Below are 22,681 nucleotides of genomic sequence, written 5' to 3' on the forward strand. Positions count from 1 at the left end.
TTTATAATTGCTAATATAATTATAATGAACAGTTTCATGTCCCCAAAGCACATTCATTGCTCATTTAGTCTTTTAAACACCCCTGTATGTGAGCATGGGGTGGGGTGAGGGTGGGGGTGCTAAGTGATTCCTCAAGTTTTAAGAGCAGTCAGCACTTAGTTAAGATCTTTGAATTCTAAGTCCTTTTCACTATACCAGTCTGCCTCCTCATTAGATGATTTTTAAATAAATACTCTGGTCTCGCAGCAAGATGATACATTCAAGTCCTAACTCCTAATACCTGTGAATGTGACCTTACTTAAAAACAGGGTCTTTGCAGATGTGATCAAGTTGAGATGAGGTCATCCTGAAGAATGGGCCCTCAATCCACTGGCTGGTACTTTTATAAGAGAAAAGAGGGGGAAGATTTGAGTACGGAGATACAGAGGAGACAAAGAGAAGAAGGAATGTGCTGGAGAGGAGCAGCTACAAGCCAAGGAATGCCAAGGACTTCCAGTAGCCACCAGAAGCTAGGGGAGAAGCACACGTTCTCCTTCAGAGCTTCCAGAAGGAACCAATCCTGTCGCCATATTGCTTTCGCATTTCTTGCCTCCAGAACTGAGGGGGAATACATATATCTGCTGTTTTAAGTCACCCAGTTTGTGGTCATGTGTTATAGCAGCCCTAAGAAACAGCTATCATTTGACCAGTCGCATGCTCCATTTGACCAGGAGCATGTATAACTTTCATGCTCCAATAGTGTGACAGCAGGGATTACTGTTGTTTTACATGGCATGTCCTCTAAGACCTTATGTAAACGGACAAGAAAAACAAAAGAAATTTTTACCACTTTTAAGAGTTTTCCTGATAGTTACTGTTGTTATAAAAATTATTAGCAAGATTATACTACTACTTACTTGGTCATGCCCTCCCAAATATGGGTCGTCTTCTGCCATTCTGGAGCTGTGCATCAAAAGAATACAAAACCGAACTGTTAAGAGTGGAATGAACCTTAAAAATTCCACTATGAAGGAGTAAACTGTATTATTCCAGTAAGACCAAATATAACCACCCCACCCCACCTTTTTTTTAGCCCTTCGGAGGAATTACTGTGTAGTTCCTCTTGGGAATCTAACAGTAGAAAGATTGCATAATCAAGGAATTACCAGTTACGTATAACCCACAACCCTCATGTCAACCTCACAACAGTGTCCTGGAGTTTGGTACAGCTAGCCTTCATCCTCTGTACAGAAATCACGCCATTAGATTTCTTAGAGGCCATTTCTTTTCGTTGCCATCCAGACTTCAGAGATTCACTGAGCTCTTTGTGTAGGTTGTTTTCCAAGCCTCTGTGAATTCTGTCCTGGTCCTAGAACTTTCCCGCCACTTTCTACGTGCCACTTGAGTTGAGAAAGGCAGAGGGAGCCGTCTGGCCGTCGGGGCCGGGCCAGTGCTTTGTCCAGCATGAGGGGAGGGCAGCCGCCGTGCGCAGCGCTGCCCTCCAGAACCCTCCACCGTCTCAGGCCACTTCCTCTCACGGTCAGGGCGGTGCAGAAACACTGACGTTAAATGTGCAGTCAAAAGGCAGGAACATAAGGGCCTTTATCATCAAGGCTAGAGTCTCAGATTTACTCAACCCAGCCAGATGTCAATACATCAAAGGCCCTAGCAATCTTCTATTACCCAAAGGCCCTGACAAAAATGAAGAGCCACATGACCAGATAAAAATAGTGTTTAAAAATCACACACCATTTTGGATTTCCTTAAGAAGTACTCATCACTATTTTAAATATGTATAGGTTAACTTTAGTTAACTGTAGTTAAATTTACTTAGCTCAAATTTTACACATATTCCCTGAAAAAATTAGAAGATTTAAAAACACACAGTTGAAAGTGTTAACTTGAGGCTAATTTTTCTTTTTCTTCATGAAGTCTATAAAGCATTCAGGGCACTGAGATGGGGGCTGCCCTAATGCTGTCTGCGGTGCACCAGAAGCTGTCCTCTCCTCTCCCACAGTGATAGACTTGTAGCTGGAAACACGCTCAGTCAGAGTACACCCCATACGCCTGTGGAGTCAGGGACGGTCATTTGAAGAAACGCTTGCCAGTGGCATGTCAGAACTATTTACTGTGTGCCATTTCCAGGTCTGGGCTTAAAGCTCTTGACATCCTTCCTCAGTGTTTTTGTTTCCTCTCTTTCTCTCTGGATAGAATCTCGATATGGAAAAGATCTGGCTTCTACCACCTACATAATGATGAATGGCAGCTGAATGACGGTGATGTGAGAAAGGAATCAGCTCCCCTGTTGCTTAACCCAGCATACCGTCGGGTCTCTGTTAAAATGGTTCAGCCCTCACTCTAATGAATATATCACTCAACGATCCAAAATCTGCCCAAGGGGACCCCAAGTTCCAGTGAGATCCCCTCCTACTACAGCACTGTGACCGGGCAGGGGTGGGGGAGCACTGGAGGGTTCCTTGCGGGATGCAGAACACGCCCAACTTCAACAAGGGGGAAAGAGCAGCTCTGAGTTCTCCACAGCAAGAACTCCTGCAGCTTTGCAGGAAAAATATTTGTTGAAAACAAGAGACTGACTAACAAATTACAAACAGCTATAGTTGATTAAGGCCAGCTAAAAGGGGGAAAATCAACCTGATACAGTGAAGAATTAAGTCATTTGAAATTCAAGAGTTTTACCACTGCTGGGTGTGTGATTTTGGATATACAACTAACCTACAGTGTCCTATGTCTCCTTATCTGCAATATGAAAGATTTTGATGGGGGATGGGCCTTTGAAAGAAATAGAATTCTGCTCGGAATACGTTAGTTAGCCAATAAATGCTTATTCAAAGAACAAATCACCTACATCAGAACTCTTTCTGTAAGTGTGGATTTTTAATATGGACTTCCATATATATCCAAATTAAAGATTCATTAGCATGATTTTCAGTTACATAAAGAATACTAGGGACTTTCCTGGTGGTTCAGTGGTTAAGATTTCATGCTCCAGTGTAGGGACCCAAGTTCAATCCCTCGTCAGGGAACTAAATCCCACATACCACAACTAAAAGATCCCTCATGTCACAACTAAAGATGCTGCAACCAAGACCCAGAGCAACCAAATGTGTGAAAGTCACTCAGTCGTGTCTGACTCTTTGCAACCTCATTGGACTACACAGTCCATGGGATTCTCCAGGCCAGAATACTGAAGTGGGTAGCCATTCCCTTCTCCAGGGGATCTTCCTAACCTTGGGATCACACCCAGGTCTTCGCATTGCAAGCAGATTCTTTACCAGCTGAGCCACAAGGGAAGCCCAGCGCAACCAAGAGTTTTAATACATAAATATTTAAAAAAAGTAAATAAATATTTAAAAAAAGAATGATAGCAAATAGTCTTACACTGAAACATAGGGCTAACACCAGTTACAACATTCCATGTGAAAAATTCTCATTCTCAGAACACCACAGAAGCCTTAGCTTCCAAGAAAAATATTAAGACCAATTATTTATTTATTTTTTTTGCCTTTAATGTGGGTTCATCACCTGAATCCTCTAATCTTAGCCCACTGTCTTCAAAAGCAAAAGGAGGCTGCTGGTTTGTTAAACTGACAAAACCTGTTCAGAATCTCGATTACACTGATTTTACATATATATTTAAGGCCTGGCATGCTGCGATTCATGGGGGTCGCAAAGAGTCAGAAACAACTGAGCGACTGAACTGAACCGAACATATATATTTAAACCTGTGGATGGTTTCCTGACGTTTGATTTAATGTAAGGTGGGCCTGATCCTAATTCTAAAAATGCAACTAAATCTACTTGATTAGAACTGATGCAGGGTTATTATCATGATCACCACTGTAGTAAAAATCTCAAAGATTTCTAAATCAAATCACTGGAAAAAACACCCAATTACATACAGTCCTCCCTCTAATATCCTCCCTATGATTTATGTACGAACCTGTACCAAAAGATCATAGTTTCAAAAGCCCAAAAGCAGTCCAAGAGATATGGATGATGGTTAAAATCTGAACTTGGCCTTTGTAAGACAGTTCCCTGTGAAGAGCTGAGGTAACAGTACCCTGGGAGTGATGTCACTGTTAATTCATGATTTAAAAATAAAATGTCAGATGAAACCAAGAATTATTTGGAAAGGATGAATCACTGAGTAATATTTGCATTAATTGTAAGAGCAGGTTTTATTTCAAAATTCTGAAATACCAACCAAGCCCTTGGAACTGAAGGATTAGGAAAGACCAGGGAAAGTCCCTACTTCCTTTCTGCTCCCCCAGTCCTTCTCTCACTTTCCCTTTGCACACAGTTCTGTGCTTTTGAGGACGGACCCCGAAGCAGAAAGGGAGAGACTGAACTGTGAGAAGATGGGCCTAAACTCTGCATCTCTCTCCCTCAACAGCAAGCTTTCAGGAACATTTTCATACCATGGAAAGGGAAACGGAAAATGTAGCCAGTTAGCAATAAATAAAATATCTCCCCCAGTGAACTTTTTTTTCTCACATGAGAGGCTAATGTTATAAGTGGATAAGTTCTGAATATGTGATGAGTTCTGCATGAAAGGCCTAATGGATTATTTTCTGCACATCTCTGACAGTTCCACCACCGATATCAGAGGCTAACACAAGGAGGTCTTAGTGAGGGCTGCAAAACCAAGGTTACAGGGTTGCATCATTAAGGGTAGAGTTGGTGGCACTCCCTTCCTTGTAACCAGGGGAAAGGTATATTCACACCCCTTGACCAGAGCCCACTGTAAGAAAATACATTCTATTTGATTTAATTAAAAAATAATGACAATTTTTCACATCCATTAAAATGACTTCACATCTGCAGTTTGAAAACCAGAATCTTAGATGCCATTCAGAAGATGTGGTTGGGAATCAGAGATAGAAAGTGTCTCCACTTTCAAATTTATTTACAGTCATAATAGACACTACTGAGGTGTAATTTTAGTACCTCATCTTGGATGAAATAACAATAAAAAGAGTGGCTTTTCATCATCTCTCTGTTGGATGATTAATTAATAAAAAGAAAGAATACACTGGAGCTTCTTTTCATGGAGGGATTTTTTTGGAGGAAACATGTTGCAAGATATACACACTACATATGTGAAATATCATATATGTACTACATATAATGTGAAATATTCAAATAAAAGTGTCTATTCACACCACAAACCTGTATGCAGGTCAAGAAGCAACAGTTAGAACCTTACATGAACAACTGCCTGGTTCAAAATTGGGAAAGGAGTATGAGAAGGCTATATACTGTCACCCTGTTTATTTAACTTATATGCAGAGTACACCATGTGAAATGCCGGGCTGGATGAAGCACAAGCTGTAATTAAGATTGCAGGAAGAAATACCAACAACCTCCGATATACAGATAATACCACTCTAATGGCAGAAAGTGAGGAACTAAAGAGCCTCTCAACGAGGGTGAAACAGGACAGTGAAAAAGCTGGCTTCAAACTCAACATTAAGAAAACTAAGATCATGGCATTCTGTCCATGATCACTTCATGGCAAATAGAAGGGGACTTCATGGCAAATAGAAGGGGAAAAAGTAGAAGCAGTGACAGATTTTCTTTTCTTGGGCTCAAAAATCACTGTGGATGGTGACTGCAGCCATGGAATTAGAAGACGCTTGCTTCTTGGAAGAAAAGCTATGACAAACTTAGACAGTGTATGAAAAAACAAAGATAACGCTTTGTCAACAAAGGTCCATATGGTCAAAGCTATGGTTTTTCCAGTAGTCATGTTTGGATGTGAGAGTTGGACCATAAAAAAGGCTGAGCACCGAAGAATTAATTGATGCTTTCTAATTGTGATGCTGGAGAAGACTCTTGAGAGGTCCTTGGACTGCAAGGAGATGAAACTAGTCCATCCTAAAGGAAATCAACGCTGAATATTCATTGGAAGGACTGATGCTGAAGCTTCAATACTTTGGCCAGCTGATACAAAGAGTTGATTCACTGAAAAAGACCCTGATGCAGGGAAAAACTGAAGGCAAAAGGAGAAGAGGGCAGCAGAGGATGAGATGGTTAGACAGCTAGATGGTTAGACAACAGATTAGATGGTTAGACAACAGATGAGATGGTTAGACTGGGGGCTGCAGCCCATAGAGTTGCAGGGTCCAACACGACTTAGCGACTGAACAACCACATTCACTCTGCAATTCCACTTCTAGAAATGTGTACTGAAGAATTATATGGGCAAGAGTGAAAAAAAATTACAAGACTATGAAGTGAAGTGAAAGTGAAAGTCACTCAGTCATGTCTGATTGTTTGCGACCCCATGGACTGTACAGCCCATGGGATTCTCCCAGCCAGAATACTGGAGTGGGTTGCCGTTCCCTTCTCCAGGGGATCTTCCCAATTCAGGGGTTGAACCCAGGTCTCCCACATTGCAGGCAAGTTTTTTACCACCTGAGCTGCAGCAAAAAACTGTAAACAATTTATATGTCCTTTGATAGGAGATTGTTAATTATAATTAAGCTACATTCATCCAGTTATACATTACATAATTGCTAAAATGATAATTCAGACCCATATATAGTAATGTAGAGACTTTTATTCCTTAAGTATAAATTTGTTTTAATTTTCTAACTTAATTACGTAATTGGAAATACATATTTTAATAGCAAAAAAAGGAAAATAAAACCCTGTCCTGAATTTAAAGTTTAACTCTGACATCTTTAACAATTAATGATCACACTGAGTAAAACATAAAACATGAATGAATCAAAAACTTCTAAGTACTACTGGACTCTTCTTTATAATAAATAGGAAAAAAATTAACTTTAAAGGGGTTATTTATTTATATCTTCTGATCATATATTGATAGCAAAGATGAAAGTAGTGAGTTTACTTTTCTCAGAATTGCTGATTTTTTTGAGTTTTTGAGAAAGAATGAATATTTGTGTCCTCCCACATTTAGATTTGTATAAACTCATTTTCTGTTTTTCCACTCCTCCATTTCATTTTCAGCTCCCTACTGTTTGAGTTAGGTGCAATGGGACCAATTAACAGGTAGAATAGCTACCTAGTACATAAACTGCCTAGTAAGTACTGCTGCTGCTGCTGCTAAGTTGCTTCAGTCGTGTCCAACTCTGCGATCCCATAGACGGCAGCCCACCAGGCTCCCCTGTCCCTGGGATTCTCCAGGCAAGAACACTGGAGTGGGTTGCCATTTCCTTCTCCAGTGCATGAAAGTGAAAAGTGAAAATGAACTCTCTCAGTCGTGTTCGACTCTTAGCGACCCCATGGACTGCAGTCCACCAGGCTCCTCCGTCCATGGGATTTTCCAGGCAAGAGTACTGTAGTGGGTTGCCATTGCCTACTCCACTAGTAAGTACAAATGAGATTAAAAGACGCTTGCTCCTTGGGAGAAAAGTTGTGACAAACTTAGATAGCATATTAAAAGGCAGAGACATTACTTTGTCAGCAAAAGTCCGTCTAGTCAAAGCTGTGGTTTTTCCAGTAATCATGTATGGATGTAAGGGTTGGACATAAAGAAAGCTGAGCACTGAAGAATTGATGCTTTTGAACTGTGGTGTTGGAGAAGACTCGAGAGTCCCTTGGACTGCAAGGAGATCCAACCAGTCCATCCTAAAGGAGATCAGTCCTGGGTGTTCATTGGAAGGACTGATGCTGAAGCTGAAGCTCCAATACTTTGGCCACCAGATGTGAAGAACTGACTCATTTGTAAAGACCCTGATGCTGGGAAAGATTGAAGGCGGGAGGAGAAGGGGACGACAGAGGATGGGATGGTTGGATGGCATCACCGACTCGATGGACATGAGCTTGAGTAGGCTCCAGGAGTTGGTGATGGACAGGGAAGCCTGGCGTGCTGCAGTCCATGGGGTAGCCGAGTTGGACATGACTGAGCGACTGAACTGAACTGATATTTGCATTTTCAGCTCCCTACTGTTTGAGTTAGATGCAACATGACCAAGTAACATGTAGAATAGCTATCTAGTACATACAAATGCATTGTGCTTGGAGCTGGTATAAGATAAGGTCCTTGTTCACAACGGAATACCAATCTGACACAACATTCAACTATTACTGCATGCAAAGCTTACTAGTACAGTTAGTGACACATAGCAAATGCTAGCCATTTTATGTAGCACAGTAAACAATATGTTTATAAAAAATGATGGGAATAACAGGCAGTAAAAGTTTTAGGCACTCTGAGAAGAAACAAGTGTTTTCATTTCTTTCCCATCCTACATTTATGGATATACTGCCACATTCCCTCCCCATCCTTATCACTGCTGAAAAAAATGTTTGCATTTTGCCTGCAGGGACATTTGGCAATAGCTGTAGACATTTTCATCTGTTACAACTGGCAGGTGGTCCTATTGGTATCTAGTAAGTAGATACTAGAAATGCTGAACATTCTCTGATGCACAGGACAGCCCCTCACGATGAAGAAATATGCAGCCCCAAACGTCAGCAGGGCCAAGGATGAGAAACCCAGACGCACGGCATTGTGTCATGACAGTGCGCCGCTTCACATGAAGAAAGAACTAAACTTTACTGAGTACCTGCCGGGAGTATGGAATGAGAGCTAGTGCTTCACATATTTCACGTAACTCTCACAATAATTCTGAGAAATACTGTCCCAGATGAGAATACGGAGGTTTGTAGAGAGGAAGGCATCCTTAGATGGAGAGAGTAATGCCAGCTAATCTGACTCCACTATGATTCAATCACTTTCTAAGAGGCAGAAGTGAGTTTCCTCCTGGACTTGCAACATTAATACAGCATCTTAGCTCCAGGTCTCCTGAATGTTCAGGTTGGAGACAGTCTACCCTTAGTATAGCCTGAAAACTGGAACAGGATTGTGACAATACACAGCACTTAAGAGAGTTCTTCCGAGATAATTAAAAATGAAGGTAAAAATACCAGACAACATTAATGCAAATGGTAGTTGCCTTTTGCTTTGTTTTGCTTTAAACATCTCCTTTGATCAAGTTCAAAGGCTAGAAAGAGAATAAAGAGATTCTCTCTGAAACATGCCCATAGAAAACACCATTCTAACTAATGGTATGATGAAAGTACAAAATTAAGGTATATTGAAATGCTCCTTGAATGCTTCCTCCCTACATTAACTTAGTCATTCATTAAAAAAAATATTTAGGCCTACTATGTGTCAGTTGCCAAAAGCACCAGCATAAGAGTGATGCGGTGCCTGTACTCACAGAGCTGACAGTTGTGGCAGATTGAAAGCAACAACCCAAAATTCTTTGCAGCTCCACCTGACAAAAGGAAAAATCTATTTCTCCATCCTTTGAGTCTTGGTAGGCCTATTACTTACTCTGACTAACAGAGTAGACAGAAGTGTGAGCTGTAAACGCAGGCTCCAAGGCCTTGCAATGACCATTCTGCTCTCTTCAAACACAGCTGCCTGTGAGCAAGCCTGGGCCCTCCCACTGGAGGCCAGAGAACACACGCGGAGCAGAGAGGGGACATACGCCCCGAGGACCCCCAGACCACACAGCACCAGCGAAGCAGCCAGGAGGCTTCAGGGATCCGCGGATGACCCGGACAGCCTCACTAACTGAGAGGAATAACAAATGCTTGGATCTTAGCTTTGTGGTGATTTTTTGTTTTTATGCAGCAAAGGCTAATGCAACAGTTTAGTAAGTTTGAAGGCAGGCAAAAGCAACGCGACGTAAGTGTCATGGGAAATGGAGGGCGTGTGGGGCATAGGTTAGATAGATTATCTTGGTGATTTGGTAGTTACACTTTGTTAGGGTCTTATTTAGACCACCTCCTTTGCACTCATTTTACTTGTTGGCCTATTTAGTTTCCAAGTGAACAAAAGAACAAGGACAACAGGCAAAAGCAGCATAGCACAAACAAATAGAATTGGTACTGTTAAAACCTTCAAAATATACATATTAATAAACTGCTGCCCGGAGAATCCCAGGGACGGAGGAGCCTGGTGGGCTGCCGTCTATGGGGTCGCACAGAGTCGGACACGACTGAAGCAACTTAGCAGCAGCAGCAGCTTTAAGCAGATACCATTATGTGCCAAGTCACTTCAGTTGTGTCTGACTCTTTGCAACCCCATGGACTGTAGCCCACCACGCTCCTCTGTTCATGGGATTCTCCAGGCAAGAATATTGGAGTGGGTTGCCATGCCCTCCTCCAGGGGATCTTCCCGAAATAGGGACTGAACCCATTTTAAAACAAATTAATAATGTTTTTAATCCTTTTAACTCTCTACTTCTTGTTAAGTTGCTGAGTTGTTGCTAAGTCGTGTCTGACTCTATTGCAACCCCGTGGACTGTAGCCCACCAGGCTCCTCTGTGCATGGGATTTTCAGGCAAGAATGAATACTGGAGTGGGTTCCCATTTCCTTCTCCAGGGGATTTTTCCAACCCAGGGATCGAACCCGTGTCTCCTGCATTGGCAGGTGGATTCTTTATTGCTCAACTCTCTACGACCTAACACCAAATTTATCATTCCTATGGTAATGAGCCCCATTCCTTGACTTTCCAGCTTTTGCCAATGTATTATTCTCTCATGTACTCAGGGGCAAAAATCAGCCCACTTTTTCTCCTTTTCCCTCTGCCTATCTCACACATATCCAGTCAATAATCAATTTCTGTTGATTTTTTCTCTGTATTATTTCCTGTTCTGCCCCTCCTTTCCACATTCCTTTCACTGTTACATTCCAGTTAAACTTTCACCACCTCACCTCTGAATGACAATGACAGCCTCCACCATTCCCCTTTACTGTGGTGTTTTTTCCTTCCTTAAGCATCTTTCACATTATGGCCTTATTTCTTAAAAGACAAAGTCAAAAGTACTCAGCCATTCACCATATCACACTATAAGCATCACCTTAACAAAGTCTTAATGCTTAAGAGGTAATGCTTATCATATAATATGCTGACTGGTTGAGGGCTTTCAGTATATCCTAACCAAAACCTCTATGAGAGGCAGAACTGATCAATCAGAAATGCCTTGCTGGATATGTACACCTATAGTTAATCCATGTTGATGTATGACAGAAATCAAAGTAATACTGTAAAGCAACCATCAATCAATTAAAAATAAGCAAATATTTTTTTAAAATGCCTTGCTGGGTGCCCCTGGTGGCTCAGTGGTAAAGAGTCACCTTCCAATGCTGGCGACATGGGCTCAATCCCTGGTCAGGAAGATACCACATGCCTTGGAGTAACCAAGCCCATGCTCCACAACTACTGACGTCCACGTGCCCTGGAGCCCCTGCTCCACAGCAAGAGAAGCCACGGCGACGAGAAGCCCACACACAGCACTGAGGAGTCGCCCCCAGCCCACTGCAACTAGAGAAAAGCCCGCAGAGCAACAAAGACCCAGCACAGCCAAAAAATTACAGAACAATTTTAAATGCCTTGATCATCTTTATCTTGTATTCTTCATTCACAGTATGCCCTGCATCCTAAAATACCACCTTTCCTACTTAAATATTACCCACTTCTCAAGCTTCTACTGAAATACAACTTTTGCCAAGAAACCCTGCATTTCCCCTGTAACCTATAGCACTACAGTGCATGTTTAAGGGCTATAATACTTCTGTGTATTGATTACTTCACACTTGACAACACACTATTCTACTCTTTATCTTTTTTTTTTTTTTTAATAGATACCTAAAAATAGATATGGGCTTCCCTGGTGGCTCAGTGGTAAAAGAATCCACCTGTCAATGCAGGAGATGTGGGTTTGATCCCTGGGTTGAAAAGATCCCCTGGAGAAGGAAATGGCAACCCACTCCAGTATTTTTGCCTGGGAAATCCCATGGACAGAGGAGACTGGTGGGCTACAGTTCAAGGGCTTGCAAGAGCCGAACATGCCTTAATGACTAAACAAAAACATCAAAAATAGATAAGAGTTTTGCTTCTTTGTATTGCCAAATTAGTAAATATTTCTAAAAATTAATTTTGCATTAATGGTAATAAATAGTGCAATTTCAGATTTGTCCAAATGTGAACTTTTGGTTTCAGTCATGACAGACAAACAATTACTAAACTTTCCCTTGTTGCCATAACCAAACGTAAAAGCTACACAAAATACCTAAAGCAATCATTTAAGACACTAGACAAGAGACAGTATGAGACAATATACCATAAGAGAATGGAAAACACTTGAGGTGTGCTCCAAATTCATGTTTTGACTGAAGGTATGTTCCAAACTATGACACAAGGAAATAGAGCCCAAATAGATAGCAGCAATCTCATTGGGCAGAGTTTCAGAAAGGAGAGAGATTCACAGAGAAAGAGGCTCATAAATCTGCATAGGAGTCACTTCTGGTCATTGGCCAAATACTAAACTGTGCTAGTGCAGGACAAGATTCTGCAAAGTCTAGTAAAAACAGCTGCTGGAGATCCAAACCCAGACAAGGGGGAACAAGAATAAGCTGAACTGAGATTCCAGAAGTTCCTGGAACTTCTGAGACACTCTGAAGCTCTAATCATCTAGGGTAAAGAGAGATCATTTAACAATCTTAACATTCAGCTGTGACCTCATAAGGCCATGCAATGAGAGTAAGGGACATATCCTAGAATAAGGGCTACTCTAAACTCATCTTAATAAAACCCAGTGATCCATGAGCAAATTTATTGCCTGTTACAACAAAATTCAACAACCTTTAAATGAAAACAAAGATCCATACTCTCTACAACGTGGTGTTCACAATGTATGACAAAAAATGCAAAGAAGTAAGAAAATATGACTCAGAAGAAAAAAATGACACAAATGATGAAATTAGCAGCCAATGCCTTTAAAACTGCCAACAGCAGTATGTGCAAGAATGTAAATGGAAACATGGATACAGTAGATAAACAGGAGACCCTGGCATAGAAATTAAAACTATTAATACAGAAAAACGATCAATAAAATCCTAGACTGAAATGAAGTTTCACTAAGTGGAATTAGAATATTGAGCAATGTAGAAGAAAGAATCAATAAACTTGAATAATGGTCAATAAAAAACTAGTCAAAGTGAAGCACAGATTAAAAAAAGCAGAAAAAAACACTTTCAGTGAATTATGAGACAACATGAAGTGGTCTTATATATGTGTAATTTAGAGTACCAGAATAAGAAAAAAGATAAAAACTATTTGAATAATGGTGGAGAGTTTTGCAAACTTGATTTAAAAAAAAAATGAATCCACAATTCAAGAATCTCAAAAACCCCATGTTGGATAAACACAAATAAAACCACGGTCAGTCATATTACAGCCAAACTGTTAACAACTAATGATACAAAAAATCCTAAAAATATACAGGGACAAGAGGGAACAATGGTAAGTATGATAGCTGACTTCTCGTCAGAAACAATGATGAAAGTGCTGAAAGGAAAAAACCAAATCAGTGAAAAATTCTATATTCAGCAAAAATATCCTTTAAAAATAAAAAGTGAAATTGACATTTTTCAAATAAACAAGAGCTGAGAAAATCTGTCGTCAGCAGGTCTGCTAAAAGATGTTAAAGAAAGTTGTTCATGCTGAAGGGAAATGGTACCAGACAGAAACCTGGACCTACGTGAAAGAATAAAAAACACCAGAGGTGCATAATAGGTGGGTAAGGATAAGACTTTTTCTTGTTTGTTATTCAAAAGAAACACTACATTTTGGGGTTTATAACCTTTGCAAAAGTAAACGGTATAACAACAGAGAAGGGAAGAGGACAAATGGAAATAAACCACTATCAAATTCTTGCATTATGTATGACATGTTACAGTATTAATTGATGGTAGACTCAAGAATTCATATTATAATCCCTAAAGCAACCACTTAAAAAACAGCCAATGAAGGAGATAAAAATGGAACTTTAAAAGTAACCCTGATTTATTTAAGAGATGGTAGGAAAGTAGGAAAAAGAGAATGAAGAACAGATGGCACAAATGGATAACAATTACCGAGACAACAGACTTAAGCCCAACCATGCCAAAAATTACATTAAACAGAAATAGACTGGAGCCAACAATACAAAAAGAGATTGACTGTTGGACACAAAAGCAAGACTCAGGTATAAGTCTGCATGAGAATTACAGCAGCACGACTCACAACAGCTAGGCCATGGAAACAACTTGGATGGCCACCAGCAGATGAATGAATAAAGAAGTCATAGTACACATATGCCACAATGGAATATTACTCCGCCATAAAAAGGCATGCATTTGAGTCAGTTCTAGCGAGGCAGACGAGCCCAGAGCCTGTTATACACAGTGAAGTAAGTCAGAAAGACAAAAACAAATTTCATATATTAACACATATATATGGAATCTAGAAAACCGGTCCTGATGAACCTAGGTGCAGGACAGAAGTAGAGATGCAGACCTAGAGAGCAGACTTTGGACACAGTGGGGGAAGGGGAAGGTGGGATGACTTGAGATAAGCACTAACAAATATACACACCGCCACGTGTAACACAGATTGCTAATGGGAAACTGCTGTCTAGGCTCAGGGAGCTCAGCCCGGGGCTCTATGAAAGCCTAGAGGGGTGCAATGGAGTGAGGAGACACATACGTACTTGCAGCTGATTCATGTTGTTGTATGGCAAAAGCCAACACTGTATTGTAAACCAATTATCCTCCAATTTAAAAAAATTAAAAAGAATTACACTTCAATATTAAAGACTGAGTTTAAAAGTACAAGTTATGCCAGTTACACCATGGAAATACTAAATGCAAGAAAGCAGGTTGTATTAAAATATCATATACAGTAGACTTCAAGAGAAGAATGACAGGGACAAAGAGGATCATTTCATAAAATGAAGAGTCAGATCATCATTGAGAAATAATATTGTAATGTATATGTACATATTCACAGAGCTTCAAGACACGTGAAGTAAAAAGTGGCAGGACTAAAAAAGAAGTGGAAATATCTACAATTATAGTTAAGATTTTTAACACTCTTCTCTCAGTAATTGACAAAAGCAAATCAAGAGAACATCAGTAATTTTCAAAGAAAATTTAGGAACACCACCTTGAGCTGAATTAACCTAAGTGCATATACAGTATAGAACATTCAACAAATGACTGCAGAATACACATTCAAGTGCACATGGAACATTCACCAAGAGAGACTATATGTTAGATCATAAAACAAGTCTTGATAAATTTCAAAGAAGTATACAAAGTATATTATTCAAACACAATGAAATTAAGTTAAAAACGAAGAACAGGAAGATATCTAGAAAATCCTCAAACATATATGATTAAGTCAAGATGTTAAATTGGAGGTGTGCCTTAGAATCAATAAGCAGAGTAAATACAACCTCATTCCTCTGTATGAAAGAAGCGTCTAAATTCTCGCTGTATCTTGTCCACTGCAATCATGGGGGACAGGATTTTCTGAGAGAAGTGATTAGAACAAATTCCAACGCTTTCTATAAGAAACAAATCTTTGCCTATGGTGATTTCTTAATCATAAATGACTGAAGTTTATAGGATCAAAAATGTTTTGGACATTTTTGAATATTATAATTAAATGTCAGGTATATCAAATGGCTGGAGGAGGGCATGGCAGCCCACTCCAGTATTCTTGCCTGGAGAATCCCCATGGACAGAGGAGCCTGGTGAGCTACTGTTCATGGGGTCGCAAAGGTGTCAGACACAACTGAGTGACTAAGCACATTTCAAATGGCAGATTCCATTCTAAGTAACATTTTTTTTGTTTGCACTATAGCAGGATAGAAATCTGGTGAAAATAAATTTGAGTAGCTAGAGAAGTTCTCTAAAAATTATCATAAATTATCTAAAACCTTACATGTTATAACTGAAGTTACTCATGGAATATTGCTGCTTTCCATTTCCCCATTAAAACCACCTGAATATTGTAAAGTAATTAGTCTCCAACTAATAAAAATGATTGGGGCAAAAAAAAACCAATTGAATATACTTACTCAAAGTTTATGGTCTTTCATACAGGTGGCATCAAAAAGGGATTTGACTTACTGGACTTTGTTCTGCACTTTTTGCTTCTACATTTCTATTTCTACAGATTTTTTCCTCCCTGAAACTAGAGTATGATGGGGTGGAGGATGCATGACAAGACAGAGCACAGAGGTTTCTTAGGACAGTGAAATATATACTCTTGTATGAAACCATGACGATTCCGTTCAGTTCAGTTCAGTCGCTCAGTCGTGTCTGACTCTTTGCGACCCCATGAACCGCAGCACGCCAGGCCTCCCTGTCCATCACCAACTCCCGGAGATTACCCAAACACATGTCCATTGACTCGGTGATTCCATCCAGCCATCTCATCCTCTGTCATCCCCTTCTCCTCCTGCCCCCAATCCCTCCAGCATCAGGGTCTTTTCCAATGAGTTAAGAGTTAACTCTTCGCATGAGGTGGCCAAAGTATTGGAGTTTCAGCTTCAGCATCAGTCCTTCCAATGAACACCCAGGACTGATCTCCTTTACGATGGACTGGTTGGATCTCCTTGCAGTCCAAGGGACTCTCAAGAGTCTTCTCCAACACCACAGTTCAAAAGCATCAATTTTTCGGCGCTCAGCTTTCTTCACAGTCCAACTCTCACATCCATACATGACCACTGGAAAAACCATAGCTTTGACTAGACGGACCTTTGTTGGCAAAGTAATGTCTCTGCTTTTTAATATGCTATCTAGGTTGGTCATAACTTTCCTTCCAAGGAGTAAGCGTCTTTTAATTTCCTGGGTGCAGTCACCATCTGCAGTGATTTTGGAGCCCAAAAATATAAAGTCTGACACTGCTTCCAGTGTTTCCTCATCTATTTCCCATGAGGTGATGGGACCAGATGCCATGATCTTAGTTTTCTGAATGGACACTTGTAATTATACACCTGTCCAAACCCACAGAATGCACAACACCAAGAATGAACCATAATGTAAATTTTGGACTTTGGGTGATTATGATATACTAATGTTGGTTCATCAGTTGCAACAAATACACTGCTGTGGTAAGAAACACTGACTATGGGGGAAGCTATGCATGTGTGGGACAGGCAGTATATGGTAAATCCCTGTTTTTCCCCTCAATTTTGCTGTAAACCTTAAACTGCTCTAAAAAACTAAAGTCATAATAAAAATAGAATATGACTAAATTTTAATTTCATATATGGCCTTTGTCTTGAGTACTGTTATAATAATGTTATATATATTTATATTTTCAAATTGAGGAGGAGGAGACTTCACGGATTATGAATTAGAGATTAATGTTGTTTTTTATTTTTTTGGCCACGCTGTGTGGCATGTGGGTTTAGTTCCACAACTAGGGAGACAAGGGATCAAACCAGTGCCTGCCTGCAGTGGAAGCATGGAGCCCAACCACTGAACCGCCAGGGAATTCCTAAGACATTAAAAATATTCTTTTGATCAAATATAGAGAAACGGATCACATTCTCTTAAATCTGGTAACTTTAGTTTGGATTTTCATTTTTTACTAATTCTCCAATATCAATAAAAATACGTCCTTTATGTTTTAAAAGGATTCATCATGTGAACCAGCAATACTTGCTTCTTTGCATACAGTGACAACTGTCCTAGAGGGAGAAAATGGTTTCCTCAAAGAAAAAAATCATAACCACCTTCCAAATACATACACATAATGATTTGCAGGCACCAAAATCAGGCCTTATACAGAGGACTGTTCACTTCCAGAGTCTTGATATGAAGGCCTTTTCGCAATGACCACTCCCGTAGATAAACGCTTCGATATATGCAGATGTCAGTGTATAAAGTGAGCGGGGTGGGGGGAAGGTTAGCCACCCTCTATGTCTGAAAAGATCTGATGCAAATATTTCTTTCTCTCATGTCTCTTTGTCAGTGATCTTGAATACATGGCAATAAACAAAATATTTACTCAAACTCATAACTGACAAGTTAGTGTGAAAATGTGATTTATTTTATGTTCTTATTTATATACTTTGTTTAGTGAGGAAAATCTGAAATGAACTGCCTTTAGGGCTTTTAACCATAGGAGAACTCAACTTTTGTGAATCTCACTGTTAGCACCTGGAAGTAATGAAATCATTCAGTTAACTCTCAATTGTATGTGGATGAATGAGTCATGGAATCAACACATATGTAATCCAACAGTCATTAATGAAACCTTTTAAATGAGAGTGAAGGGTAGGAATCTTGACTAAGAAGGAGCAGAAAGGGGGCTTTTAGTGTGCTGGTAATGTTCTATTTAACATTAAATGTGTTCACTTTGAGATAATTCATTAAAGTCATACCTTTGTGATTTGGGCAGTCTCTTAGTTATGTGATTTCCCCAGTTTTTAAAAGCTATTATAAAAAGAAAAATTTTTTAATGAAAACATTACATGATCTAAGAAGCTCCATGAAATAATGTATTTGTCTTGTTCAACATTACATTCCCAGTGCACCTGGCACATAGGAAAGACTCAAGATATATTCAAAAGAATTAATGGTTAAAAAGAAATTCTACAAAACACAAGTGGAAGAGCTTATATAAAAAGCAAAGGTTCTTTTTCAGCGTGATTAACTTTTCAACACTCTTTAACTTCCTCTTTTTGGTTTTCCTGGGTGTTCTTTTCATATCTCCACACACTATGCTTATATCTTTTTTCTTAGTTGATCAAGTTTAGACATTGTGGCCTTGCTATGAAAGATGCGGACTCAGCTCATACCACTACCACTTACCTATCTTCTTCCTCCAAATATAGTTATAATTAGTGAGACCTTGAACCAATTCAGAATCAAAATACTGAATTTTACATTCAATTTCTGTATCATGTTTGCCTTCAATTTCTTTGGCAATATGAACATTGAGTAAAGAATAATTAACAACAAAAAGATGCAACTCCAGAACACCTGAATGTCAGGAAGAAGCTGGACTGGGACCATAAATGATAATTCAGAATACAAAAATAGAGAGCTCCTCATATTATCCTCATATGATAATCAATAATTGTCTTTGTACCTTCTCATGTGCATCTTCCTTAAGTTCACCTATCTCAACAAGGCAAGAAAATCTGAAATCTTCCAACAGTACTATTATAAGAAAAAAATAATTTCAGAGGGAGATGCTTAGTCTAACCTCTCTCTTTTTTTCTTTTGAAGAGAGAAAATGAGGCCCAGAGAAATTAATTTGCCCCAATTCACAGAGTTTATCAATAGCAGCCTACCAATATTTTGTCCAGTTATTTACTTATTCATTCAGCAAACTTACCGAGCGCTGTGCACATAAAAAGCAAGATGAAATCCCTGCTGCCAAGATATCTTCTGTCTAGAAAGTATAGGAAGTCAAGAGTCCATGGACTGGGAGCACAAAAGTCTTTATGGGGAAGTCAGGGAGAATGGATAGAGAAGGGACAGAGAAATAGTGATGTGTACATGTGCCTGAAGGCTGCGTAGTGAGTGCAATGGCTAGGAAGGAAAGGATACTCCTCACCCAACGAGTGCATATGCAGAGGCCTCCAAAGTGAGAAAACATGGTGGACAGGAACTGAAAGGTGATCTGGGGGACTTGAGAAGCAGAGGATGGGTAAGGAGTAGGGTTTTGAGGTGAGGAGTGCAGGAATCAGCTTGTGAAGACAATGGAGATTCATTTCAGAAATACAAAAAGATTGTGATATGATCAGACTTGCCCTTTAGAAAGCTGACTTTTATGCTGAAATGAAGGATGGACTAGAAGCAGGAGATTATGCATCAGGAGACAATGCAAAAAAAAAGAAATGAAAGCTAGAGATTCAGTGAGGAAGGGGTGAATTCTGGAGATGAGAGGAGGCTGAATTGATAGAATTTGGTGATGTACTGGAAGAAATGAGTGAGTGTTCATGAAGGATGGGTTCCTAGATTTCTGGCATGGGAAACCTGCTGAGTGGGCCATAGTGGGCCAACAACTGTATTCCCTAATGTGCGGGGAAAAGCAATTTGGTGGGTGGGAATGATGATAAATTTGATATTGGCATATTGATGGGGACATCCATGTAATGATACTTAACTGCCTCAGCAATAAAATTATTTTCTGTGGCCTGCCTTGAATGAATGGACTCCTTCAGTTTAATACATTTTTAGTAAGTATAGCACAACTGCCACTTGCTCCCCAGCCCACCCCCATTATGAATCTATTTCAACTTGGACTAATGCCTATTTGACCATTATGTTAGACTTTCTAAGAGAAATTGGAAACTTTCCCTGCCCATCATAAAAAAGAACTTCAAGGTAAATGACTGATAAGGCAATGTTTTAAAATAGTCAGGAAATATTAAAATGTCCCAAGCTGTGCTTGTTACATTTAGTTAAATGTCTAAAATGGGAAACTGGGTAAACACATGGAGAAATCATAAAGGCATTATATCAAATGAATGGTATGATATAGCATGGGAGCAAAGAAGTACAATTATCTGTTGTCAAATACCATGCTTTTGATTTTAACATCCCACATGTACTGAGGTCTGCTTAACACAACTGACTTCAGAATGTGGGAGAAATGACCATTGATTTCAATTAATCAAAAGGAGGATAAGCCACAGTGAAATATCTACAAAAAAGTTCTATTCAAGGACAACCTTTCACTCCTTCCTTTCATTCTGACCTTCCTCTTCTCATCCATAATATATAGAATTTATCCTTTTCTCTGCAATTCTGATTCACTTTCTAGATTTTTATTTTTCACATTTAAGTAAAAAATAAAGTTCAAGATCTAATTTCATAGAGGATTCTCCCCAAAACTTTATCTATGCTTTCATTATCCTTTGTTTTTAGGCAAAGTTTTCAACATTAAATTTAACTTTTATTCTTTAACTTCATGTTTTTTTCCTACTTTAAATGTCCTCTGTATGAACAGCCAATCATCCTCCTTCCATCCTTCCATATTGTCTTTAATTTTATAAGTCACACAGGTGTTTATATTATATCAAGAGCATCACACCAGATGCTATACATTTTTAGGGATTCTTTTCTTCTGACCTCAGGACCACACCTAGCCCCCATTTAAAAGAAAAATACATTCTTTGTAAGTCTTAATGATCAAACACCAATAAATGGTTAACCTAGAAAATAAACCTACATCTAAGTTAAGAACTAGTAGACAAAGTTCTTAAAACATCAATAAAACAGGAGTCAGGGATTCAGGTTAAAACACTAAAGGAAAAAAAAAAGTCATTTTCTCCATTCCTAAAATTCTTGCCTTGGAAGACATATTTTCCAAGACAATTAAGCTGTTCAAATGAACTGCATGCAGGCTTGAACCTAGAACCAATGAATAGACAGATTAGGGAATCTGTCATCACTTTTAATTTTTATTCTTTCAAGCTTAATATCATTAGAATTGATTTCTGGAGATAAAAATGAAGGATACAAAAAAAAAAAAAAAAAATGAAGGATACATTTGCCCTGACACTGAAATATAGTTTGATGTGTTTAGTAAAAATGCACAATAGATAGTAGTAAAAATTATAATTTTGTAAAATAATTATTTTGACAAAGTTCATTTTAGCAATTACTTCCTTTATGTTAATTCAACTCTTACTATAGATGTATGCTTAACTTTATATAGGTTTTGTATTTTTTTTAGTTCAAGTTAGCAAAAAAGAAAAATCTCATGTACAAGCACTAATGTAATGAATCTCATGTATCAAAAGGCTTAAATCTAAGAAAATTCCAAAGTTTTACTTTCCAGTAGGAAATGTTTGAACTGTCCATATAATTTTTGACTACTCCAGTGAAGACTGTGACAACATTACAGCTCTGTGTTTTGTTTATGCCCAGAAGTTATGAGAAAGGAAATTCTGACTGACGGAGCTTTTGTAAAATTCTTTATGTCTTATTCTTTAAAAGGAGAGGAAAAAAACTATCTGAGAAAATCAAAATTCCACAGTTCCAACTAAAAAGAAATTATATCCAATCTATACTGGCAAATATCTGACACTTTGCACTTATTGGTACATAGAAAACACTCAACAACTATTTGTTGAATCAAAGAATCCCATAAGTTTTGCTCCATTTTGTTTGCTTTAAAAAAAAGGCAGCCGTTTTCTGCAAAGAACAAAAATGATACTATTTTACCTTGCATTCTGGGAAGAAGTAAAAAACTAGTTCTTGCTTCCTAAATACCATATTCATATTCAAAAAGCATCTGAAATTCACCACAACAATAATTTATTAAAAACTACCCCGTATGGGTCAGAATAAAAGCTGGTTGTAAGATTTTTGGCCTAATGATGAGAATGTAAATGAAAAGTAAAAAGTCAATTTGTAATGGGGAATTAAACCATCTGTTTCATTATTCTAATGTCAAATAGGCAAGAAATTAATGCAGCTGAAACTTGTACTACTGATAATTAAATCGATCAGTTACTGTAAAAAATACAATAATAAAAAACTAATTTATTTTTAAAATTTAAAATACAATGTTAAAAATTTTAAATACAATGATGTTTTTAGGACTAATATTCTAAATGTAACAAATATTTTTATCCATAATCTACAATCTTGAAGAGTCTATATACTCTTTAACAAATCAAACTGTGTTTCACTGTTGTGTAAAACTGCTTAGGTTTAATTTTAGTCAAGCAATAAGATTTCACTTTACAACTTATTTTCTAAGCTATTAGTTGATGTTCAAGAGTAGGTCTACCAACTTCACCTGAAAATATAAAAGTATATTAATTTGCATTCAGGAGCCCTCACTAAAACAACAGACACCAAAGGTATGAAACAATGTCATCATTGTGAAAA

General features: G+C 38.7%; 1 protein-coding gene across 3 annotated transcripts in view; it reads right to left on the bottom strand.

Annotated features, from left to right (window-relative positions):
• NFKB1 (nuclear factor kappa B subunit 1) overlaps nucleotides 1–22,681 on the bottom strand; it is a 122,171-nt gene that overhangs the window by 94,639 nt on the left and 4,851 nt on the right. For all 3 annotated transcript variants that reach the window (XM_065907456.1, XM_065907455.1, XM_065907454.1), the window contains exon 2: nucleotides 897–942. In XM_065907456.1, coding sequence (XP_065763528.1) covers nucleotides 897–935 — 39 coding nt within the window. In that variant the 5' untranslated portion in view covers nucleotides 936–942. The remainder of the gene's footprint in view (nucleotides 1–896; nucleotides 943–22,681) is intronic.

The sequence above is a fragment of the Muntiacus reevesi genome, chromosome 16, assembly GCF_963930625.1.
Source record: "Muntiacus reevesi chromosome 16, mMunRee1.1, whole genome shotgun sequence".
NCBI lineage: Eukaryota > Metazoa > Chordata > Mammalia > Artiodactyla > Cervidae > Muntiacus > Muntiacus reevesi.